The sequence below is a fragment of the Hydractinia symbiolongicarpus genome, chromosome 14, assembly GCF_029227915.1.
Source record: "Hydractinia symbiolongicarpus strain clone_291-10 chromosome 14, HSymV2.1, whole genome shotgun sequence".
Taxonomy (NCBI): domain Eukaryota; kingdom Metazoa; phylum Cnidaria; class Hydrozoa; order Anthoathecata; family Hydractiniidae; genus Hydractinia; species Hydractinia symbiolongicarpus.
In genome coordinates, this window is record NC_079888.1 from 6,050,640 (window position 1) to 6,076,777 (window position 26,138).

General features: G+C 32.1%; 2 protein-coding genes and 2 long non-coding RNA genes across 5 annotated transcripts; all 4 read right to left on the reverse strand.

Annotated features, from left to right (window-relative positions):
- Positions 1–2,404: 2,404 nt before the first annotated feature.
- Positions 2,405–13,400, reverse strand: LOC130626107 (uncharacterized). 2 transcript variants are annotated; one of them, XM_057441213.1, is made up of 24 exons: positions 13,327–13,400; positions 12,985–13,013; positions 12,444–12,895; positions 10,575–12,237; positions 10,233–10,286; positions 9,599–9,652; positions 9,153–9,233; positions 8,282–8,643; positions 8,190–8,208; positions 7,752–7,793; positions 7,509–7,562; positions 7,334–7,414; positions 6,801–6,854; positions 6,484–6,546; positions 6,238–6,285; positions 6,023–6,097; positions 5,225–5,260; positions 5,067–5,108; positions 4,902–4,992; positions 4,659–4,824; positions 3,647–3,802; positions 3,125–3,167; positions 2,856–2,891; positions 2,405–2,762 (listed from the first exon to the last, which is right to left on the reverse strand). In XM_057441213.1, exons 2-24 carry the CDS (start codon positions 13,000–13,002, stop codon positions 2,721–2,723), a joined length of 3,732 nt encoding a protein of 1,243 aa, XP_057297196.1. In that variant the 5' UTR covers positions 13,003–13,013; positions 13,327–13,400; the 3' UTR covers positions 2,405–2,720. The 2 variants fall into 2 exon arrangements, with proteins under 2 accessions (XP_057297196.1, XP_057297195.1); XM_057441212.1 differs by lacking the exon at positions 13,327–13,400 and having other exon boundaries at positions 12,444–13,003.
- Positions 13,168–16,387, reverse strand: LOC130625108 (uncharacterized). The gene is made up of 14 exons (XM_057440182.1): positions 16,337–16,387; positions 15,841–15,924; positions 15,447–15,519; positions 15,301–15,372; positions 15,153–15,211; positions 15,018–15,046; positions 14,863–14,885; positions 14,739–14,764; positions 14,357–14,663; positions 14,154–14,276; positions 14,052–14,080; positions 13,760–13,789; positions 13,327–13,384; positions 13,168–13,205 (listed from the first exon to the last, which is right to left on the reverse strand). The coding sequence occupies exons 1-14, from the start codon at positions 16,385–16,387 to the stop codon at positions 13,168–13,170; spliced, it is 1,002 nt and encodes a 333-aa protein (XP_057296165.1).
- Positions 16,388–16,729: 342 nt separating this feature from the next.
- LOC130626113 (uncharacterized) lies at positions 16,730–17,974 on the reverse strand. The gene is made up of 3 exons (XR_008981808.1): positions 17,334–17,974; positions 16,937–17,013; positions 16,730–16,773 (listed from the first exon to the last, which is right to left on the reverse strand). It is a non-coding gene; the product is annotated as an uncharacterized LOC130626113 (long non-coding RNA).
- A 3,371-nt stretch (positions 17,975–21,345) lies between these two features.
- LOC130626112 (uncharacterized) lies at positions 21,346–25,159 on the reverse strand. The gene is made up of 2 exons (XR_008981807.1): positions 22,604–25,159; positions 21,346–22,169 (listed from the first exon to the last, which is right to left on the reverse strand). It is a non-coding gene; the product is annotated as an uncharacterized LOC130626112 (long non-coding RNA).
- Positions 25,160–26,138: the final 979 nt, after the last annotated feature.

Genomic DNA, 26,138 nt, shown 5'->3' on the forward strand with positions numbered 1-26,138 from the left:
TTGCAGCTAAAAAACCTTTATAGATTTTCTATCGCAATTATCAAACCTGTTATTTACGGCGAGTTCGAGCATATATTTACAAAATTTATAAAAGACCTTGTGTTAAGTGTGCTTCTTCTTCTTTTCCCGATTTCTGTGTTTATTGATTTATCGCGAAACACTTTTTAATTCAGAAAAGCAAACAAATTACTTAAGTGTATCCATGGATGTACGAAAAGAGATATCCATGGTGTAACTAAAATATATCCCCGATATTGTTCATTAAATTCATTAAGACGTCACAGGTATACAGAGCACTGTTAAGATATGCCAATTTACGGCAATTATCGATTAAAGGATAAAAAAATCTTTCGCGAACATAAATTTTTTTTACACAATCACTTAGGTCATTAACATATAGATTGAAAACCATGGGACCCAGTATGGAGCCTTGGGGTACTCGGAAAACTACTTAAGATATGCTAGATTTTTTATCATTTACTTGTATATATTTTTCTCGAGCAGAAAGATAGTTTAACAGAATTAATATGGCAGGTTTCGATAATCCTATTCGATGAAGTTTTCGTATTATTGTATCATAGTTAATAGTGTCAAATGCTTTTGGAAAAATCTGCCATGACAGCCAATGTTATTTCACTTTTGTTCATTGCTTTAATAATGTCATCCTTTAGTTTTAATAAGAGGGTAACCGTTGAATGATTTTTCCGAAAATCGAATAGAGTGTTAGTGTATATCGATTTATTGTCAATGTACTCTAATAACTACTTGCATAATAATTTTTCAAAAACCTTTGAAAGAGCTGGAAAAATTGTAATTGGTCTGAAATCGTTATAAGACATTGGTTGATTAACCTTCGGTATAGGAACCACTCTACCAATCTTCTATTGCTTAGAAAAGTTTTTTTTTTCGATACAACAGTTAATTATATGCGTTAAAGGCGATGCAAGATACTCTATTACAGGTTTTATGAGCCATATCGGTATTTCATCACCACCAGTAGAACAGTCGTTTCTCAATAAGCGTAATACTTCAACAACTTTACTGTATTTAACTTCGTGAAAATAAAAACTTTCCTCACTGAAGTCGAAAGCTTTAACTGTTTCCATACTTGTGTTTCCGCGATTTATTGTCGTTCCGCAGTGGTAGTAAAGTGATTATTTAAAGCATTGATGTCGTTGATGTCATTCATAGAAAAGAATGGTTTCAAAATTTTCTTTAAAACTTTCCAAAAATCAGCCGGTCGTTTTGAGCTTAATACAGTTGTGAGAAAGGACTTTTTTGCTAATTTGATAAGAGAAGCAAGTCCTTTTTTAATTTCAACAAACTTGTGTCTATCTACTATTTTGCTCGTTTCGAATGCGGTTTTTCGACTAGAGTTCCTCTGTTGTTTTAACTCTAGTATAGCAGGATCACGCATCCAAGGTGCTGGCGCTGGAGTGATTTTCTTTCGAATAAGTGGAGCATGTCTGTCAATACATTCTTTCGTTAAGTCGTTAAAAATGGAGAGTTTTTCTTCTGAATCACGACATTAAATGGTAATGTTTGGAAGTCTTTCATATACAAATTTGCATCAATGGTTTTAATATTACGGATATACCTATAGCACTTTTTGAACCAGTCTGGTCTAACGTTAATAAAGATATACGTTCCATCGTGGTCACTCACTTCGTCTGCCGGTAACACGTCTTGTACTTTAACTTTGCTAGGGTTATTTGTCCAAATATGGTCAATACACGCTTTTTGTCTCGTAGGTTTCGTTATATGTTGATGTAAGTCGTAAGACTGCAACATGTCCAAGTACTGTTGACTTATATTTTGTTCTTTAAATAAGTCAATGTTCATATCTCCAGTCAAGATTATTTGGCCCTGCCACATGTAACTTACTTTACTTAGTAGACTACTAACTTTTCTAACCACAGTTATTGTTCGTGAATCAAAAACTTGGGTTGGTATATTACTAACTAATATATTGCTCTGACTGTTTCGACCTTTGACCTTAAGTGCTTTTTTAATAAATCTGAGCCAGCTAAGACTTATAAAAACGTTTGGATTTCTTTTTTGTGAGTCCAGTGAATTGTTACCTTTAAACTCCATTTTTAATTTTACATTCTTTAGTACCTACAAGGCTAGAAAACTAGAACACCAAGTTAACTATGTAACATGTCAAAACTTCGCAAAATATTCTTGCCATGTCTGTATAATGCATAACTGCTTTTGTGAATTGATGTTATTTTTTTCAAGGTAGTAACTTATAAGCATCTGCTATTGTACTGGTATTTAAAAGCCCAAGCCTACCAGTTAAGTTCGTAACTATTTAAAAATTTGTAGAGTCCACCATATTTCTCATTTTTCTTTCATTCATAATAAATGAAAACAGCAAGTTTGAGTAGACATATATATTTGATTGAAAATAATGAACAAAGGATATATAACATATTTTAGATAGAAACAATCTTTCTTTATAAAATGTACTTTAGTGTTGCCGTAATTGACCCATAACTATGAATAACCGCTTACGCTTGAAGAAAGTCCCGGGTGTACATTCATAAAAAGATAAGGCTAAAATTACACTTAAAGCGAAAGAAACGCAACTAGTAATCCCAATGTAACATTTAATCGTTGTTTTAAAAAACACCCATTACGTTTAATTGGTCATTTACTGCACTTAATATATCATATTGAATAAAGGAGATATTATTTCCACTACTTTCGCCTTATTCCTATTGGCTTATTGATTCGGCATCTCCCACAGTGGCATCATCCTAAAGTAAAAGTGAATGAATGAATGAATTAATGAATACCTGAATTACGCTTGATTATAAGAGAAGGAATATAACATTCCAAACTATACTCACGAGCATCTCCAAAGTAAATGGTCTTTTATAGTTGTTCTAAACACAATTTACCATATGTTTAACCAAATTTATTACAGAGGATGCTACGCACTTTCTCAAAACAGTATAATTTTATGACATAATGGTGCAGTACAACGTCAATGAATTGATCATTGCGTTAGATATGAAGTGCTAAAAATTTACCGTGTTCAAATATAACTTTGAAATCAGAAAATTATAAAGAAATTAAGATATCTGGCAATAAATTAAACAATCCTTAAACAACCTACCAATTTCCTCCAACTAAGCCCGTACGTTTCTCCATAGCTATACCTATGAAAACATAATAATAAGAAAACAATAGTAACTAATTATTTACAAAACAAACAACTGAGCGATAACTAAAGAGGAGTATTTTCCAGTCTCCTTTTTATTGCTCAGCTCTGATTGCATTCAAGCATCACAAATGTTTCTATCTGTAATGAAAGTTTGTTGTGTGATTTTATATGAGTTTAAAAATGATATTATGTCGCACAAAGAAAAGTTCGTGGACCTAATTGTTGTTGGTATTATGTGGAGACACAAACATGTGTTTAAGCGGGAATAAAAGTTTACACGTTACTAATGTTCAAAGTTAATCTAAAGTGTTAAAAAAATGTGCTCCTGACCATAATCCTTAAAACTCCCTAATTTGATACCTGAATTTAGAGTACGTATGCAAAGAAAGATAAAGCTAAATAAAGGGCTAAGTGCTTTATAAAAACCGGTTGTCTTGGGTGGCTCATTAGAAATACAAATGAATAAATAAATACCTTATTTCTGTACCAATATCTATTTTCTTAATCGCAAAAAGACAAAGGTAGGGACTTCCTGCAAAGTATTTTACTCTCACTGCACTGTTTGCATAAGACTTTCCACTGTCATTGACATATTTGCCATAACGTGTATGCTCGTTTGTAGCATCAACACTAAATTAAATGGTTTCGTTTTTAAGGCATACAAGCTCATGTTGAATTTTATCTTGATTGTTTTATTGAAATTAAAAAATCAGATTTTATCATACCTTTTTAAATTAAATTTTTTTAATTTTAATAATTAAATGTATTAATGTTTTTTTGTAAGCATAATAAACTTTTAGATGAGGCTTCGCAATGCTTAAGTAAAGACTGAAGATATGCTTACGGTATTCTTATTACGATAAAATCTGTATTTCCGAAAATGTGAAAAATATAGCATAAACCTGTTATTACTTGCATGACCTTCTTAAAAAGCCTAATTTTACCCTTTCTAAGATGTGAATAAATTTTAAGTTATACTTCTATTTTCTAGAGAAATTAAAAATCGTTTACAATAATGGACGAGTTCACAGTTTCAGTTAAACATTGTTTAAATAGATTATTCTTTTGTTACAATGCAGAATTTAAAAAAAGGAAGTAAACTGTTATGAATTACAAAGATTCTGAGTGAAGAAAAATAAACTAACTTTTTGTAAAAAGTTAAAATTTCTTTGCAAATATTATAAATATGGTTACTACTAGCAACATACTCAATTTTCTTCCCCTGAAATTATTTCTTTAGAAAACGAAAAAATTTAAATATCGGAAACAGTCAAAACTTTTCTAAATTCCGTTTGTTTACTTCTTTTTTAATGCAGAAAATGAGCACAAGCGTAAATGGAAAGTGGCGTATTAAAAGTTAGGGGAACGATGTAGTACTGAAATTCCACAGACTCGTGATTACTCTTATTCCTTTGACAAAATAGAGGCTGGGCATACTTATACATGTTGTGCTTATAAAAAAAAAACATATAGCTAGCGCACTTACCAAAGTTTTCTGCCATTAAAATTAAAAAAAAACAAGTAACAGCCACGACCTTCTTTTTCGTAAAGAAGCTCGCGCTCTGCCCCGACTTTTGCATCAACTAATTCCCCAGGATATTGCAATAGGAAATCATTAGGTAAAAACGTTTTTAAAGCAAAAACTCCTCTGCCTAAAAAAAACAGAGTTGGGTTAAAAGCGTGTCAAAAACACGAAGTGCTGTGCATGTAAAAAATGAGATTGATTTACCAATAAAATCATCAATTTTTTTACAAACGAAGCTTTCTCTTGGATCCGTTGCGGTCACACAATATCTTTCGCCCGTTGCTTCAGATTGTGACTAGAGTTTAATGAGAAAATGCCTAAGTAAGTTCACAAGCTTAAGAATTATTAAATAAAAGTAAAACCACAAACCATTTTTTCACGGGTAAAGTGGATATTGTAGACATCCATAACCTGAAACAAGGAGAAACCTGCATAAAGAAATCTATAAAAATTTTTTTAGTCTTTTTAATGCGTTAAACATTAAGCACCAATCCTTCAAAAAGGTAAGCGTTAATAAAGAGGATTACCTCCGATGGTTTTACAAATTCTTTTTTTACATTTGGCTAAAAGAAATAAAGTTCTGTTATATTACGAGGCTATTACGTCTGGCTGCAACACCCAAAGTGGATGCGCTCATTTCTTTGTAAAGTAGACGAAAAATTTATGTCTAATTTCTTGAATCTTTGAGATTGCGGCACGACTCAATGGAGGCATTTGTAACAATATCTTTTTAAAATTTTACCAGACTTACCATCTTTACACAATAGTAGGGAGATATGTTGTAACTTTTGAAGACAAAACGATTTAAATGGATAGTCTACTAGCCTATTATATTATTACGTTAAGCCTGCGTATAGCGTAAGAGAAGGAATCGGGTCTGCAATTTCTAATGCACGAAGACATTGAACTTACGTCAATTATTTTGAGGTTAATGATACTATTTATTAAAATCTAAAAGACAAACTTAAAACCCTAATCAAGTAGGTAATGTACTAGTAACTGTTATTATATTTATTTCTCAAGATAGCTTCTTCAATGGTTTATGGCACTTTATCAACAAGAGTGCTACGAAGAGTGTCCTAGGTTTCCTATTTAAACTACGAAACTTCTAACAAAGCAATTGCTTAACCAGGTAGCCACCTAAAATTCTATTCTTATGCTGAATGCTTAGCATAATCAATTTTCACTCTTATAGAATTCGACATGACTCTGTTAACTGGTGATAATGATTAAAACGGACACAGTAACAAATAAAGAAACAAATGATAGGTTTTTAATGAAAAGGTGTACATGCTAAGGTAAAACAATTTAAAAGCGGTACTTACATCGTTCATAAATGAAGGCATACTACATGTTGGTGGTGGTATGTAGCTACGTTGACACCTTCTCACTGTACTTTTCTAGTAATAACAAAACGAGCAATAATATCAAACATCGGGCGAGGGAAGAGGGGAAATTGAGGAATAGTAAATAAAAGTAGCATGCAAAATAAAGGTAGATAAATATAACTATAATTATGTATCATTATTTAACAACGCACAACATCCTTTCCACTATCCTCTATTTCATCTTTCTCATCCTCAGTAACCTATAAATAATATATTGATTTATTTTATGGCAAAATGAGGCCAGGACTTATTAAAAAGGTTTCCTATGATACAAAACAGAGATTATTAAAACTGATTCGCTGTTTATAAAACTTAAAGAACGAATAAGGTTTTTTAAATACTTGGAGATATTTTTAAAAAAAATAAATTAAGGACTTAAACTTGAAAGTGTTGCTTACATTTTTCACAAATGTAGGCATAATGCGTAGTGCATGTTGCCGACGCTTCTTTCCCTTAGTCTCCTAATAATAACAAAATAGAAAAAAATATGCATGGGGTATGAAATCGGGAATGTTGTTGACTTATTTTTGTGCTTCATATGCTAACATTTATAATAATGACTTTGTTAATTAGAAAAGATTTTGTTGTAACGAGAATCAAAAGGAACGCTTAACTTTATATACTATCAACCTTCAAATAAAGTAAATGAAAACACAATAACCACACAAAACAAAAAAATATAAAATATTAATACTTATATTGTTCAAAAACTCACCGCATCCTTTCTAATATCTCGTCCATTTTCTATTCCTTCTTTATATACAGCAGCCTAAAAATAATACATTTGTTTATTTTATGGCAAAATAAGGTCAGCTTTTTTGTTATGTGATACAAAACAGAGAAAGGGGGTTAAAAAGGGGGGTTCGTCGTTCACAAAATTCAAAGAGAACAAAGTCTTTTAAAAGTGTAAAAATCCTGCGACAAATGTAATCTAAATAGCGGGAGCCTAGTTATAATAAATTATTAAAGTTAAGTAAAAATAAGAGTTATATTAAAAAATAATACTACCTTTAATCCATGTTATGCAAAATGGAACCTTTATCTTTAATAGTTTTATTATGTATTTATTCAGAAGAAAACCACTTCCAGAACTTGACAATTAGTGCATATGAAAAAAGGCAAGGGCAGATAAACATACGTAAGACTTTGTGGATATCAAAAAGAATCTTTCGCAGTTACCAGCAGTAATTAATCAGGATATAAGTTTAGGGCAGTATAGTCATTTTCATAATCAATGCCATTTCTTACATTTGGTATGTAAGAATTCTTCCTGTGGGAACCATCATTGTCACCTTTCTCAGTATTACTTGCTTCAACGTCATTGTCGCTCTATAAGCATTTAGATTTAAAAAAGAGCTCATGTCAACCGAGATGAATTTACTCATGCAAAATGTAATTAAATTAATTCTATTAAACAACGCACCACATCTTTTTCACCATCTCTTTTTTCATCCACTTTGTCGTCATCCACAGTAGCCTATAAAAATAAAATATGACAAAATGAGGTCGGAACTTATAAGAAAAGACGTCATGTGATACAAAGCAGAGGTTATAAAAAATAAATTCGTTGTTCACACAATTCCAAGAAAAAAAAATGTTTTAACGTCGTGCAAATTTTGTGACAAAGGGTCATTTAAATGTTAAGGGAAAAACACAAATTACTTACTCCGTCATTTTTGTTATCGGTTGTTGAAAAATTAGCGGGTGTCTAGTAATAATAAATCATTAAAGTTAAGTAAAAATAGGAGTAATTTAGAAAAATAATACTACCTTTAAGCCATGTTATGCCAAAATGAAACCTTTATCTTCGCAAAATTTGACAATTTGTGTCATAAAATTATATGGCTACTCTTACATATGATAGCAAAAACTTAAAATACCACATTTTTGACACACCAATTCGTTCTCAATTTTTTTACTGGACGTCTTTCTTAGACAAAAAAGGAATCTGCAAATGTTATGTAATTAAGATTGGTACTTAAAAATAATTAGAAAAAAGAGTTAAATAATTGTTACGGGCTGGAAAAGTTTTATTTGTAATTTAAAATTTGCTGTTTTATAAATAAAGGGAGAGTAAAAGTCAATTGCAAAAGTGAAAACTCACCGAGTCCGCAGCCATACACCTAAAATCATCAAAGATATATTAGCTATTATGCTCAGAATCATTAAAATGAATATAGTAAATTATGTACGTACTGTTTCTTGCAGGCCTCAACCATTTCTATGGCCTCGTTCAGAAATTTTCTCCAGCGATTTAGTCCACCTTCTTTCGTGCATCGCCAGTATTTCGTTCTCAAAGCGAGAACATAAAATTTCCAATTGCTTAAATCACGAGTTTCAAATATCTCACGCAAACGTTCGCACGGTAGATCTGCCAGCCTGGATGAAACTTCGGCATTTGTGAAAGTTTCAACATTTGATGAGTTGTCATAGTCATTGCGTATTATTAACTGTTTGCAGAAAAATGCGCAAACTAAATACCCAACTCTTGCACCTAACTGCCGTGGAATGATAAAATCTCCAGGTTTTGAAACTCCATATTCTTCAAGAATGTCGATCTATGAAAAAAAAGTTGCTACATTTGTGTTATTGCCTTTTTGCGTATTTTTACAACCATTAATACACATAAATTTTCAAGAAAACAAAGCTATACTAGGTGTGAAAATCCACGTGTTCGCTTTCTAGAATTTTGGCGTTACAATTAAGTCAATATCAATGTTTTGCACCATTTTCTAGTTTGTGTTTTAGTAGCACGTCTTTTTTGTGGCTATAGAAAAATATGGGTATTAATATAACAGAGTGGTCATTATCCCATGGAAGTCTCTGTGTTCTCTCGACCTTAAATTGAAAATCCACAAAAATTCATACGCTGCTGCACAATCGAGAACAACATATATGCATTTGTTTTTTAGCTAAAGATTTATGCGTAGTTTAGAATCACCCTGTTTTAGCCGACAGACCGGAGGAGGCTATTATTACAGAAAAATATTTTTACTTTAACTTTTTATTCGTTGTTACTCAACAGAAAGCAACAGTATTTAACCAGTATTTAACCAGGATTTCTTACCTTTGGTATGTAAGAATTCTTCTTGCGGGAGCAATCATTGTCACCTTTCTCAGTATTACATTCTCCAACTTCGTTGTCGCTCTATAAGTATATAGCGTTACTAGAATTATACGCACCAAAAAAACTGTCAATATGTTGCACTATAACGATGCAGCATGGTGAAAGCACTACAAATTACTGTCAATTAATTTTATTTATGTCGTATTTATTTAGTTTTTATTCTTCTGATTTTTTTGGCCGACTTGATTCTTTATTTTATATAATTAAGTTGAATTTATTTCATTATTATTTTTATTAACCAAATCATTCTCGCTATCTATAAGAGGGTAGATATGTTCCTCATTAACAATATTGTAAATAGGAATAGGTTTCCCTCTAGATTTAAAAAGAGCCAATGTGTAATAATCACGCTTAAATAATCAAGTTAATTTTATTAAACAACGCACCACATCTTTTTCACCATTTCTTTTTTCATCCACTTTGTCGTCATCCACAGTAGCCTATAAAAATAATATATGACAAAATGAGGTCAGGACTTATAAATAAAAGATGTCATGTGATACAAAAGGGAGATTATAAAAAATGAATTCGTTGTTAACAAATTTTAATGAGAATAAAGTATTTATATAAGCCTTAAAAATATTGACAGATCATGTAAAATGTGTGACAAAATAAAAATTCTCTGTAAATAGTGCTTCTACTTGTTACCCTGAAAAAGATTGTTCGCAGAATTAGAATTTGCAAATAGAACTGAGAGAATTGTGAAAAATTCAGATTTGAGAATTGCAAATAAGCATAGTAGCAATCTCACATTTTGCCTATATCATGTGTCCGAAATGACTTTTGTACAGAATTCGAAGGAGAACGAGTTGAAGGCAACCCAAAATATGAAAGAAAAGATGTCCGTCTTTGGTTTCAAAAGTGTGAAATTTGCGGATGACAGGTTGCTTTGAAAACAATTATCTCCTTTCTTGCTTCCACAATATTGTATTTATTCTTTGTTTTTAAAGTACTGTTAAAGAATTTCTAACAATGGTTTGATTTTTAGTACAAACTTAAAGCAAAGAAAAAAAAGGTCACCTTTTCAAAATCTGTGCCAGTATCTTCGGTACTGGAACATTCACTTGATGAATCCTATAATATACTCTTGAAAATTAGAATGTCATGAATATGATGGTCATGTGGAATTGCTACACTTTGTAGAATCATAAATGAAATGTAAAATCAAATCAAGGGTATATGTTTCCAGTCGTCACATGATTTCCCTAAAGATGCCATGTAACTTTTACTTATATATGCTTTTTGCTTCGGCACTTCATTAAACTTCCCATGCTACCTGATAATGTTGAGTAACAGTAATTTTAACATGTTTCATTGTATTTTTTTAAAAGAAATAGTGATGGAGGAGCAAAATATTCTAACCTGTTGTTTTTTGCTATAAAAGGTAGAAGTGTTTCCAATGGAGTTGTGAGTTCGATTTACTTCCTCAAGGATTGCCTTCATATCACTTAATTCGTGTTTTGAAATAGATGGATCATTTTTAAGCAACCATTGGATAACGTTTTCTTTGTTGATGTTACTTGTAGAGTTTTTCAATTTAGTGACTAATAACTGAACATCTTGAGGCTCAGCGTGAATCTCGATGCCATCTGCACCATTGAAAGACTCGTACAATTTCATTGCAATATTTAAAGCATGTCTTCGATTGGACAACAGGTTATAGTGCAAATCAGTTGTGTGTTCTCGATTCTTCATGAAATGTTTTGCAAAAAATGCAGACTCGAATCCCCCATCATTACATGCAAACGTTGCAAGTCCGCAACGTATTCGAGTGCACGACACTCTGTGGTATTCATTTGGCTTTAAAACTTTAGCATGACTAAAGCTAGATGTCAGCGATGAAGATACATTAGTTTGACTCATTTGTGGCTGGCCGGATGACGGTAAAAACGCTTTTTCAGATTTAGACTTTGAAATTATTGGTCGTAAAAATTTTTGATAAAAAAGGAAATGTTGGTGTAGTGCATCGGGCATGACTATAAATTTTTCACCATATATAGTGCTGGTTTTATAGTTATCGTTTGTCAGCACTTTGTGGCCTTCATAACCTTTTACCACTTGGAAGTTTTCAAAATCATTTAACCTTAAATTCATTATGTTGGAGGCTCTCAAACCGTTACCAATTACAAGACTTGCTATCAAATAGTCGCGGAAATTTTGAGCAAACCGCTTTGTATATTGACAGTGTTTGTCACGATTCTCAGCCTTGGATATTAATGTTTGTACATATTCGCTTTGACCAAAATTTATAAAATGTTGTGGATGCAATAGGTGCTTCACTTTGAGCCTTCTAACCTGCACTTTTCTTTGCTTTATAAATGGGTTGAGCTGCTTATTAAAGTCTTTGATCGTATCAGAGAGAATTTGAAGCTGCACACGACTCATTCCAGCAAACACCTGATTCCGTCGCAAGTACTGAATGAAGAAGCCAAGAGAAACATAACGTGATGATAAAGTGCTTGCCTGAACTCCTCCATGCTTACCAATTGATTTAAACGTTGGGCGGTGATAAAAATCACGAAAGAGATGAATATTTGACATCGGGTTTACTGGAAACATGTTCAGTTCTCTGTCAACAGCTGACCACATCAATGTCACATGGTTTCTGTGCTGAACAGAATTAGCCTTCGTATGGCCGGATGTCAACAAATCCTGTTCAAATGCATCTAGCAGATCTTCCGAATTTTGAAAATAAATTGTAAAATAGTCAGCAAACTTTATATTCCACGTCTTTCTATCCTGTTGAGATAGACGGCTGGCAGCTGGTGGAATGTAGTCTATGCTAGGCGATAAGGATTCTAATGGCTTAGGTTTCAGCCTTATTAATACCTCTTCATTATTATATATTTCTTCCTCGTATTCGTTCTGTTCCTCGACGACATCCGGAACAGCACTGTCTCCAGGTTTGGGATGACTGCTGTAACCTTTCACCCAATACTTAGCTCTGGCATCTTCAACCATTTTTGCCACTTCTTCACTCTTTAACGTCTTATGGACTGGGTGCGTTTTGAGGTGGCGATCTAGCCTATAAAAAGATAAAATTTAAAATAAATTCATAACCATCTTTAGCTCTCCTTTAAGCAAAACGAAGGTTGTATCTATCACTAAGGGTTTCAAAATGCTCAAAAAGAAACAATGCTAAAAATGTTATTGTACTAATTGCATATATAAAAAATCCTAGAACGATAATCGCAGACAATATAATATAATAAATGAAACTATTAGTATTACCTGCTATGCCATTCATGACATGTTTCACAAGGTAGAGGAAGATGAATTGAATGTTTGTCTGCATGACACCACAAATACAACAAACGCATCTTGGTGCTTGCCATCCTAGCGTCATCGTAACTGTACTCATGACTTTCGATCAAGTGCCTCTGTAACTTAGCACTTATAAAACTTTTACACACTGGGCATTTGTAAACATAAAATTTCTTTTTATCTGCACCAATTTGTGACGTAACGCAATCAGTCGCTCCCAAATGCTGTTTAAGCAGTTCTTGGATTTTGTTTTCTTTTTTTCTTTTTTGTCGTTGTTTTGAAGCCTCAGATTGAAATTTTGTTTTCATTTTTTTGTTCCTTTTTTTGTTTCTGTTTTGAGGCTTCTTTACTTTCACAATTTCATCTGTGCCGTCCACATTTACTTCCGCGGAAGCTTCTGCCCTTCTAAGTAAGGACGTCTGAAAAAAGCAAAAAAGATTGCTTATGAGATAAATTGACGAAAGTTCCACAAAAAGAATGAAGCGATAATACATAATATCTATTTTACCCTTTTCTTTGAAAACATATCTTCTTCATCTACAACAAAACACAATCACTAGGTTTATTTATCAGAATATTTTACAAAGAATAATACATCCATAGTTTTTCATAACCAAGTCTAACGTTTAAGCAGTAGTATAACGAAAGCAGAAAAAGATTAAAAACGATAAAAAAACCATCTTTAAGGAACTTAGCAGTATGGAGCAGAGCAAATTAACGCATTCAAGGCTTAAAGTGACAAGGATATAAAAAGTGTCTAAACTAACAACATGCTCTGCTCAACTTTAACATCCTTATGTTTTTATTTGCAAGTGCTGACGTCAAAACGTTACAATTGATAAATAACTACCTTCTTCGTCACTGCTTAAAGTTGGGGCGTATTCAGATGTAGAAGAGTTTAAATCATGCTAAAATAGAACATTTAATGATTAAGTAAAATAAAAACATGCAATTAAAAATTATTCGACCGAAACACCTTGGATCTTTTCTTAAAATCGCCCTATATTAAGCGATGCATATGCAACTGCCGCCCTTATTATTATAAGGACGGGCAAAATGTGAATTTTTTTGGTAAAATATTCGTCCTAGCCTTTTCTGACGCTTCAGCACTAAGAGATGAGCAGCTGGGTGCTAGGGCAGAATTTGCCTCGCCGTAATTTTTGAGCCGGAAGTGGTATTATAAGGAAACTATGTATTTACAGCCTTCATTATTACCATGACAGTAATGAATTGGACAAATTTTGAATATACTATCAAGGAGTTTTAAGAAAGAAAATACCAACTTCTTTCACAGTATCTGGTTCCTTTTCCGTCTAAATATAAGTTCAAATATCTAAAATCAATAACTTCCATAAACAAATTTTTAAATACTGCAAAGCCATATAATATTCAAATTAGTATAATAAAAGTGAAATTAATTAGGCTTTTAGTAGCAAGTAGTAGTATTCAGTAATAATTTTTTCATAATAATTACTTAATCATGAAATATTTCTTTTGCGCTTTAAACAATTCCTCCATGGTCACAAATATAAATAAGAAAAACCATTATAACAAAAGGACAATAGAAAAACATACCTCTACAACAACTTTGCAAAAAACAGGATCTAAATAAAGAATACGAATAAGACGGGTCACCGTGATATGACTCTCAAAATTTGAATACAAGCAATTCATTACCTTCTTCTTCTAAAAGCAGTATCTCCCATGAACTTTGCTGACTAACAGGAACAAGAATTTCATACGTATTTACTAGATATCCATGTAGGCGTTCCAACCGGTCCACGCTTACATTTTTATTCCCTAAAATAGCGTAATATTAAATGGGCATTTTGCAATGAATCTATCTGAAAAAAGATAAAAACTAAATAATTTTTACACACATTCATTTGGAAATGGCTTCGATGACACTGAGAATTTTGATATTTTACTACTTTTCTTCATTCTCCCTACTCTGTTTTCATCAAAAAATACGCCGACAACAAGCAAAAGGTCACCAGATTGTATATTTCCAACAAGATGGTGATAATCCGTTGGAAATTGAAGCATCGCTGCTTTTGTTGTACCATCTGTGATTCTCAAAAGCGATGCAGATGGTATTGCTTCGATAACTCCAACAAGAATTGTGGAACTTTGTTTTCTACTGATTGCTTCGTTTAAATATCGAGGATTGGTGGTTGGTGAATGTTCCTAGAACAATTGTAAATATATAAACTATCAAATACCAAACGCCGATTTTAGAAGAATGAATTTAAATAATTTCACCTTTTCAGAATTGGCGTTGTAGGGCTCTAAAAAGCAAAAATTCAATGTGTGCACTGTAGTTATATTGCAGCTTAACGGTTTTTTTCAAGGCATTTGGTGCACATGGTTTAAAAAGAAGTTATACCTGACGAACCACTGCCATTCTTTCTATAAACGTAAATTTAAAAATGTTAAATTGAGTATTATTAATGTTGTAATAACTAAAAACATCTATATTTATCTAGTCTGTTTTCATAGACAGCTTGCGAGGTTTTTGAATACGTGTAACTGAACACTCACCCATGACTTCTGGTGTCTTTAAGGCTTACCTAAAACGAAAAGTGGTGTATTAACTCATTGTTGTTGATAAAATTAACAAATTATCTCGCGGTCGCAGTTTCCAGACTTTATAAAGCCAATGTGCATAATACTAACTTCTCTACATTGTTTCTTTCTCATTGTTTCAGAGGGTCCTATTAGGTTTGCTGCCGGTTCTAGATTAAAAAATATTTAAATCATTGTTCTTGTCTATTTACAATTTAATAAAGGTCCCTGCACTGAAAAGTTTAATAAATAATATCACCTAAACGTTTTTCTCTTCTCTTCAAACCTTCTAAAACCATATCTTTGAAAGTTTTTGATGAGGTTTCTTCATCTATGTAAACAAAATTTTTTTTAAAACTTTGCCGGAACTCTATTTTGTAAAGTTTAAACGAATATTTTTCTTACCAGAAGTTGACTCGTTCATTTCCTCATCTCTAGAAAAATATAATTTAGAATATTTTCCAATGGAACTGTCTACCTATATACAGTGCAGATTTTTTTCTTTATTCTGGTAAAAACAATTAATTTGTGGTTTTGTTTATGTACGATTAAATGGGAAATTTACATCAATACTTCTTCTGATAAATATATTTTTTATCACCTGAATTCTTTGTGAAAAAGTCTAAAAATAGTTCACTTACTCCATTCTTTTGAGGTAATTTTCAAGTACATTGATTGACTAAAGGTAACAATCTGATGTTATTTAACTCTAACTTTGGTACAAAATACTACATCAGAAAGGTACTGGCCTGCACTCTTAACATTTAAGCTAACAATAGAATGAAGAAACATTTCTTACCTCCATCCGTGACAAGTTAGCCACTTTCCCATACATCAATGCTATGGCTTCTTTCAATAAAACTTTAATAACATAGTCAAAGTACTAGAATAAAATAATTTTATAAATGTATTGACAACCTAACTAAGGTGTTTGTTAAAACGCTGTAATTACCCATTTAAGTCCTTAATTTGGACTTTGTAAGTAGAAAAAGCATTTGCAAAAAGATTCACAGAAGCAATATTCCATAACAATACCCATCGGGTTTAACGTATCGTAGATAAATTTTTAATCTATCCAGAATATTCGTTCTTTGGTATGTGGCTGATTGAATCTCTTTGCAAATCATGTCTGCCATACACATATCAGGAAGTTGTTTCATTTTTTTTAAATTTAACAGCAAATTGAGGGTCTTTATTCCAGCCATTACAAGTTTTACGTCAATGTTCAATGTAATAGTTAACTTAAAGCTATTTTATCTGACAAAAGTTTGTTAAACTTCTGTAGATGGCAGTACCTGCGGATTTGCTTTTGTAAATCTCTCATAAAGAGCATTATGAAGCTGCATTTTCTTGTCCTCACTTACAAGCTCTTCAAAATTGGCAATGCATAGATATCCTAAAATACAACGGTTAAAATATACTGGTAATGTAGCGTGGAGAGGGTGTAGTGGTTTTGTCTCGGGTTTCCAGATCTGGGGATATATGATCGAATCCCACTTGCTGGCAGGCAATATGGTAGTGATGTTTGTTGCAAGTTGGAAGTTCCTTTTCTATAAATTTAGATGGTTAAAAATTGACTCAGACCGCAAAAATGTTTTAATACACTAACCTTAATTAGATAAAGCTAGGTGTTAATTTTAGGAAAGGAGGGACAACAACGAAAGGTATTTAATTAAAGCATACTTCTAGCCCGACTTCCTTTTTTGTATTTATCATGTAAGATGGACGGTACCTAATAAAACACGATAACAATTTATAACATTCTTATGCTTTTTTTTGGAATAAAGAAACTGACATATTAGTAAAGTTAAATGCCACCATAGAAAAAGGTTCTTGCTAAGTTACCAAATAATAGTACAAAAGTAATAGTTAAAACGGCAGTCTTCGATACTTACTGTCCCAGAGAATATCCCCTTGATTTCTTCTCCAAACACTATTTCTTTAATGTCTTCCGCAGACAAATTATTCAGTTCTAAATATAATTGTTTAAAAATTCATTTTTACAATGGGTGCTAATTTTCCCACCAAAAAGTAGGCATTTCATATTTAATAAAAAATACTTCGTTATCTACAAACTTCGTGTATTCTAAAATTTATAAATTGGTGTCTTTACTACCGGAGGCGGCAGCTTGCAGAAGAGGAGAAAATATTTTCTAATCTATACTTCACTACACTTTTAATCCAAAAGGTTGTTAAAATAAGTTTATGATATATGTATCTATAGAAAAAGTAATTCACCAATTAACCAAATAAAACATCCAATTGGCGTTGTTTACTGGTATGTGTACTAACCTTTTTCAATTGTGCCTAACTCGGGTTTTTGCTGCCACATTCTGGAAGAAACACTGAAACTGCAGGCTAAAGAAGTTTTATTCACCTTAAATATCTTCTTACCTAAAACATTTTCATAAAAATATTTTAATGCAAAGAAAACAATTCAAGTACTCCCAGCAAAACGCCTCTGTCCACAAGATGCTAACAGAAAAGATGTGCTAAACTATTAGATGTTAGATGGAATGATTAAATGAAACAACGCCTAACAACAACAACAACAACAACAAAAAAAGAAGAAGAAAAAATAGCTGAAGATTATTTCAATAATAGAAGTGGCTGTCAAACCGCTGTTGGGGAGGCACAATTATCCTGTAGGTGGGGTAGTTTAAAAGACAACTGCTCGGCAGGGTAATTACAAAATGGCAATTGAAGGTTGAAATTCTTTTAACTTTGTTAAAAAGTAGAAAGGGAAATATGTTATAAACAAACGAATAATTATCTGAACAACCAATCAAATTGCATTTTATTTCTGTACTGTTTTATTTTGGATTGAAAATCCAGTTTTTGTGCTCCTGCTACAGTAGCTAGCTATCGAAGTTGTCACGTACGAACAAAGTTTGTGCAGCAACAATCATCTAACTTCACTTGATAAAAACAAACTTGCCTCTAAAGGAGCCAACCTTTTGTCTTGACAAAAGGTTGTTTTTGCTCAAGGAAGGAAATTCGATGTGATTAACATTAATTTAAGATAGGTATTACACGGGAAAATCGACCTCGTGTCCAGGGCCTCTTGTATTAGACCCGGTTTGTTCCATGTTCTTATAGGTGTTCTATGTTCTGATAGGTTTCTTAATTCTTATTCTAACGACATCAATTATAAATCAAAAGTACATAAGATATTTAAAACAATATTTGATGCGGTATCAAAAATACGCAAATGTTTAAGTTCTTTATTTTTATCGCTTTAGGACAAAGGGCGTAATCAGCCACCAATACATGACGAAGGTTCACGTGTGTGGTAGAAAGTGACGGATTTACTAAGGTTAAATTACTTTTCAGGAATGTAGAATATTTAGGAACAAAATACCACAAAAGTCGGTCAACACTTGCGGTAGAAAAAGCTTTAGTACAAAAATCAATTTTACTTAGGTGAGTAATGTTGTTTTGGGTGGTTTCTGAAGAGCAGAAAAACGCGTAAAGAATTTTCTATTGAATTTGTTAACTGCTCCATCAACAAAAGATGTACCACTGTTTTGGCCTGTAAATTACCTAATTTGTAACTCGTAATTTTTACTGATACCGAGACAACTTCAGCTCCAAGCGTAGACTATTAAGAAGTTTTCAGATTGCTTGTGAAACACCGCATAACATTTGGAACTGTAATATATTTTCTTTAGAAACCCGAAATTGTCATCTGGCGTTTAACATTGACCAAACAGCAGAAAAACGTCTGAAAAAGACAAAAATGATTTCTATGGGCGTGTGTATGCCATTATTTTTGAGGTTGATTTGTAGATTACGGCATCAACTAAACCAAAGTTTAGATGATGGCGCAATCTACAAACAGGGAGAAGAAATATTTAAGTTCTTGCCATTTTTGTTTAGAAGTGCTTTAACCTTATTCGATCCTGCGTATTTCCAACATATAATGACCCGGCCGCTCCTTCCGATTGCCCGTAGTCCGTTATTCTCGATTTTTTATTAAAATCGGAAAAAACAGGAAATCGGAATAATCATGTAGCCAAAATTCTTAGTAGAAAGATTTCCCTCGCCAAAATAAAGTTGTTCTGCAAGTTTCAAGTCTTAAGGATAATCCTAACGAAAGTTCCTACCTTTCCGATTACCGTAATGCTTCGAATAAATGCTAAACTTCAAAAGCGAAAAACTAAATTTGCAACTAAAAAAACTAAATTTGCAGAATTTCCTTATTTTACCGATGTGACAAATATAAAAGATTGTCTTTTGTTGTATTTATAAAATTTGTATATTATAATAGTACTAATAATAGGGGGTGTTTATTCGAAGCATTACGGTATAAGGATTTTCATGGAGATTGTCTAGAGTATAAACAAATATCTAAGGGTGTGTGTAAATGGGAAATCTCTTCCCGGGATGAAACTCGTCCCGGGGTGAGGTCATCCCTGTCTCTGGCCAAAGTCCTTATACTGTGTACATGTGATGAAATCTCATCCCAGCGCAAGTTCATCCCGGTCAAAATGACCGACATGAAATTTCAACCCGGGATGAAACTATGCTCAAATCTCCATGTACACAGAAAAAATACTTCATCCCGGGATGAAACTACGTTTATTTTTGTATTTTATGCGCAATGATTTTGAATAATTTCATCCCCGGATGAAAATATTCAAACAAAAAAGGTTTAATGAAATTTCATCCTGCCTAAATGTAAACGTAGTCTAAAGCTCAGTGTAGTATGGCACCTAAATAGTAGGCATACAAGTGTGTAATGAATAAATGAAAACTCAGTAAGTATCATAACCATACAGTATAGCAAAAAATATTTATTAAAACAAACCGCAGGTAGGGGTGAAGGCGGAATCCGCCCCTGGACCAAATAGGGTTTATTAAATTTCACTATTTTAAGTTTAAAATAAAACCTTAAAGACAGTTAGAAGTTACAACTTTTGTGTTTAGAATATTACCATGCATAGTTAATCATTGCTTTAACAGTTGAAAAAAACCTTACGCCTGTGTTATCACGGTGGAAAAGCGTTTTCACGGTACACTTTTCGTCTTCAAAAAAGAATTCTCTTTTGTACCGTACTTATAATAACCCCCACCTCCAACCCGCTTTTTTACATAAATCTTTTTTAGTATGTTGCATGTGAGAATACAAAGCTTTTTTTATCCATCCGACACCTGCATGCGAATTTTTCAGGCCGCATATTTCTCAAAATATTAGATAGTGCCCATTATTCGCAAATCTCTCTTAAATTTCTACCCCTTATTATTTTATCATGACAATCAGCAAATTTTAATAATTATGTTACAGTTGTTCATAATACGCATGCGATTAACCTAATTTCCCGATTATTTCAAATTTTGCACTAAAATAGAAGAAAATAGATTTTCGAGCAATTTATAGCTCTTTTTATGCGTTATGTTAAAATTCGTTATGGAAATAAAGTAATTGAATTTTATAGGCAGATAGGGGATTTTGAGCAAATTAAAGGTCCTGATGACGTCACAGGAAAAGTGCTGACATAACCAAAATTTGTTACTGCTAGATAAAACTTCGCAAGATTTAATTTTCGCAAAGTTGGCAAGTCTCAATATCGCGCGAGAAATACATAAATAAAAAAAGGATTAGGAGGAATTTATTTATCAATTTATATTGTTTTGAAAGAGCTGTTATGCAACAGACACGAAATAAAGACCGCTAAGTTAAAACTCGCATGCGTATTAAACGTAGTTTTCAGGAATCAAAAAGAAGGAAATTAGTGAAAGGAATCCAAACTTAACGAGATTTAATTTATTTTAATGCGGTGTATTGCAGCAATTGGTTATTTTTTTGGCAGGTTTCTTTTATTAATCCATTTCGTTCATACTTTACTTTTAGCAAAATTATTTTAAGCCAGACTTTCTAAGGAATTATTTTTTTTGCTATTATATGAGAATGGAACAGTGTTTCTGTCCCACCTGTATATTTTAAAGATCAATCCAAAAACCAATCTCGTAAAAACTTAAATTAAGCGAAATATTTCAAATTCCATTCGCCACTTTCTGTCTGATTAAGTATAAACTATGTAAGAGACCAGGCTGGTACTTTTTCAAGTTTTTGACAAAATCCAGCCTAATTTTTTTTTTAAATACAGGTTCTTAAGACACACTTATGTAGCAGTTTACTTACTTGCATAATAGAACTATTGCATGGTAATTTTAAAACTGCCCTCTTTATAGAGCACAATTTGTAATGGTAAATACATGATACAATTAGTAGTGCATACAAACTTTACGTAACTATGTAAGTATTTATGGTGAATATTAGGGTGAATGATATACAGTTCAGTAATAATTTATTTCTTTTATATTGTGTACTGATAACAAAACCCAATACACACATATATATAAATATATGTATTCAAAATATTTTTAATGTTGTGTAAAAAAAGGACGGATAGTGTGGTTATATATGTAAAGAAAAAACTCGTGTTTCTCATCCGACATTACTGCTACTCTTCTATTAATTGTTCTCGATCAGTCAATCCCAGTTATTGTCTTAAAACAGTTAAGATCTTAACATAACGTAACAAAAACACTTCTTCCTTCGTTAAACAGGATCTAGATGCTTCCAACAATCGTATTTTCGATACTTTCTTGCTTTCTTTTCTTGTAGGTTAAGTGGAAGTTCTTATCCATGTCAAAGTTTTGATCTATACAACCGTGCCGAAATATTTATAAGTCGCAGTTGAGTTAATTTTGATCATGTTGCAATACCAAACACCATATATTCAATTATATTTTCTTCAAAACCAGCTAATTCGTATTTTAATAGATAATTTGACAGTGAATTCGTTTTTAATAATTTCGACTTTTAGGCAGATGTGGTCGATGCTACACTAATTTAATATATTCGAGAATAGGGATAACGGTGTAGGTATACTTTAGGTAAAAACATCTTCCAATGGCAGAAGTACAACATAAAAGTTAATATACATAATATAATATCTATACAATATGCAAAGTTTCACATAAAATACAACTAAGCGTTTTTAGAGATACGAGTTGTTACATTATATGAAAGGTGACCAAAAATGCAACACTGATATATGTAATAGTCGTGTATGTAATGTCCATGTATGCGATGCTCATGTATGTAATACTTGTGCATGTCTAAAAATGAAAAACTATATAATAACAAATTACTTTCCTTAAGCTAATACATTCGTGAAATACAATGTTAACAATGGCTTGTTTATAGCTATAAAAAAACTTTTGCGATGAGAATATTTTTCAGATCTTATTTTTGCTATCTCGTATAGAAAAACTCACGGTGTCCTTTTGTTTACCCTTATTCAAAATGGAAAGAAATATTTAGTAGAAATAGAAAAAAAAATGTGTAGTTGAAAAAAAATAATCAAGAAACAAATATGTATTATGCGTATGTATCATGTGTATGTATTTAAGATATAAAAAAGTTTCAATTTCTAACACGATAAAAAATCAATGTCATTTTCCTCTACTTAAATCTAAGCAGAGAATGTAACGACAAACCAATACGAAAACCTACGGCTGGCTTTTCCGCTTTATAATAAATACTTACTAACCCAACCACCGGCTACCACTCCTTCTCTTTAGTATATATTTAGATCTAAATATATAGCATAAACTTTCAGTATATAAATGTCTCCACTTATCTGAATAGTACTATTTTTTTTTTGCTACACTTTTTCACACACAAAGTGCCTGAACCTCCTTAAAAATACATAACTTGTATATAACTTAACACATCATATAGTTGCGCAATATATAAATAACTTGTCTCCACGATTGCTTTTTCAACTTATTTAAATTTATGTAAATTAATTCTATTATTCGCAATTATTCAGTTACGCTGTTCAACTCCTTTACATTTACATGCTGATTCCATTTAAGTCCCTACCTTTATCAGGCCTATCAATAAGAAAATAACACCAGAGCAATAAATTGATCCCCCAGGGTTACAATAATTTAAACAGGGTGAATAAGTTAATAAACGCATATTTTATCTTAAGTCTTTTTTATCTATTTTATTTTATCTCCATTAATTTCCATGTGAGATAAATTGATATTGCTCAGCCAGAAAAGTTGGGGGAGCCCTTGCATAAGCAATTTCTCTCACCTTATTGATAGGCCTCCTTTATTTCTACTACTTTAATTTCCTCGAAATAGAAATATTGAAATAGAAATATTAGAAATATGCCAAAATATTTATAAGTCGCAGTTGAGTTAATTTTGATCATGTTGCAATACCAAACAATTCCTCGAAATAGATCTGCACATGTGAATAACAGCTACCACAGTTAATAAAAGCTTTTGGCTTTTTTCTACGTCCTTTAAATTACACCAAGAAAGTCAAATAAATGAAATGTTTGCATTCTACATAGTATCAACAAAAACGTTCCAAAATAAGCTACATTAAACCATAAACTGGTAAAAGTTAAGAGTTAGCTATATCTTTATATTACATGAAAATCCTAATTCCATGATTTCACTTTTCTCTCGACTGGCAACACTGCAGGATACCATATTACCGTTTTCACCAGCACCGAGACTTGTGCACTTTAAAGAACAGACAATAGACAACAGCTGGAGTAGATCACAGATATGCTACATATTATTTAAGATACTTTTTAGTAATAGTGCAACAATTTGCATGCTATCTACAAATCAATTATTTATAGCTACCTTACTAATTTCAAAAAGATGGATTCCAGTGTGTCGTTGTTTTACTTTTCAGCGGTAACCTCCTTGGCTATAGTATTTGCTTAGCAGGAAAAAAGATGTTAGGATTTGGTGAAGGGAGGTCTTTGTGTGATTTATCAAAAATCACTGGATATTGGCGAATAAGTACGCTAAGATTCTCTTCTTGTACCAAACTTAGTTTTTTTTTCTGCCATTTTTTATTCTCTTTTTTGTCTTAGCGTGAAAATGCACAAAATGTGCCCTATAAGCGTTGAAAACTCCTTCAGCATTTGTCGGCGCCTTTAAACTTTAAACCCCAATATCAAAATTTTTTGATCTAAGGTTTTATTTTATCTGTGGTTTAAACAGATTTTAAGCGGAAAATTTTTAAAAACGAACATGTTCACATTATGCGTTAACTTTAAAATCAAGAGGGTGCCGATAAGCTGCAAACGGCCGCATATATACGGGCAACTTTTTGAATAAAATTGGCGTTTGCCCCCCGAAATCGCCCGCACTTTCCCGAAATCGCCCGGAACATTCCCGAAATGCAATTCCTTGTAACAAACCATGCGGACGATATTTGGGAAGAAGGCGCTTGAAGAGAAAGGAGTTAATATAGTTTATATATAAGTTATTTATAAAGTAAACTTTATCAAAAACCATCAAAAACAGTTCTTTTAAGAACTTCATTACAACATGTAAGTTTATTTTAATTTTTATAGTTTTTTTGAATCACATTAGTGTCTGGTTTTTTTTCTTTTTGGGGCATTATTCGGGCCTATGCGGGTTTTTTCAGGCGAATCCTTATATTTTTTTCAAAACGCCGAACTTGCCCGAAAACGCCCGCACTTTTTACGGCGTATACGGCTTATCGACACCCTCGTTTAAAATCTTATTTAAAACATACTTAAAACACACTTACATCACAGTGGGAATCGAGCTTAGGTTGAAGCCTTCTGATTTATTTTGAATTGGGAGTCCTTAAGAATGCATTTGTGTGAAGAAATAGACTAACTTTTACTTTGCTTCACCTCTAGCACCCCCTTGTTTTTCCCTACCACAAAATGCTAGCTACAGATGAAAGAGCTAGCTATCACTGAAAATGTTAACAATGAAATTCGTCTTTATATATATATAAAATACTATATACTATTTCACGCTCTCTCTAATATAAAATCATATTTGAAATTTATATATTTTAGGTCAAAACAAACTAGAAAATTTTATACTCTTGTGAGTAAAAATTTCGTTGCCTTGTCAATTTAAATATTGGAATAAAGTTTTTAAGCTAGCTAAATTTGGCTATGCTTAGAAAATCAAAAGTAACAGAAAATGTGATAGCTTATAAAAATTAGCAATAACAAACGGCAAAACAAATATATAGCTAGCTATACCACTAAACAAAAAAACTCGCACAAATCTTCTCTTCAGCAACAACATGGAAAATGACTAGAATTTTCGCGGGATCAAGTTTAAAAATTCATTGATTGTTGGCACGCCATACTAAAACAATCATTGCGACAAGCCGTTTAAATGACAACTTGGTGTACATAAACAATGGGTATCAAATGGTGGAACATGTCGGACTAACGTAACTTTTTTATTCCAAATTGTGGGCGAATTTTTATCTGCATTTGATAAAACTTAAGAGAAAAGTTAGTACATAACTTAAATATTTCATCTCACATCCTCCCAACGTTCACATCTCCACAGAAGATCAGAATTTTAGGACATATGTTGCAGCATACTAATAACAAGTTTTCGTTTTCTCGTGCAAGTTGTTCTCAAACGACCCTTCAAGAAGTTTGCTGGGTTTTTCAGGCTACCTTAAAAATTTAAAATAATATACCTGCCACCAAAAGAAATCATTTTTTAATTAAAATTGCAAAAGGATAAATGAACAAAAATATACAATAACAACAGTTTAAATCTTTCCGTGGAGCGATTGCACGCGTATATAAAATGGTGGAACATATCGGACCAAACGAAAATATTTTCATCACGGATCATTTTTCAGCTCACACAAATGATATAAAGTATAGTTGGAAACGCCAAGAATTAAAAAAAACGACGCATTTTGCTCAATTACTTTCTCCTTCACTTATTTCCCCCTTTTACTAATGGGTCCGAATTATTCCACCTTATCGCTATAATTATTATTATTATTATTATTATTATTATTATTATTATTATTATTATTATTATTATTATTATTATTATTATTATTATTATTATTATTATTAGCTCTAGCCATGTCTTGAAAAATATTTCTTGTTTTACTTCTCAATGTACTAGTTTTGTTGAAATTTAGCTTTTAAATAGCCTTTATTGTGTTTTTAATGCTTTGTAAGTGGTGCCTTAACGTCATACCAAAGTCTAACACCACCTTAACATCACACGTAAACAAATCTTTGT

Bases quoted from the DNA above. Each gene is read 5' to 3' on its own strand.
- LOC130625108 (XM_057440182.1), bottom strand. From the start codon at position 16,387: ATGCAGCTTCATAATGCTCTTTATGAGAGATTTACAAAAGCAAATCCG. The intron at 14,886-15,017 runs GTGAGTGTTCAG...TTACGTTTATAG, and splicing joins AAAGACACCAGAAGTCATGG to AAAGAATGGCAGTGGTTCGT. The intron at 13,790-14,051 runs GTATGTTTTTCT...ACTTATATTTAG, and splicing joins TTTGCAAAGTTGTTGTAGAG to ACGGAAAAGGAACCAGATAC.
- LOC130626107 (XM_057441212.1), bottom strand. From the start codon at position 12,970: ATGTATTATCGCTTCATTCTTTTTGTGGAACTTTCGTCAATTTATCTC. The intron at 8,644-9,152 runs GTAAGAAATCCT...TTTTTTTCATAG, and splicing joins AGAATTCTTACATACCAAAG to ATCGACATTCTTGAAGAATA. The intron at 2,892-3,124 runs GTAGGTTGTTTA...AATTGTGTTTAG, and splicing joins GGCTTAGTTGGAGGAAATTG to AACAACTATAAAAGACCATT.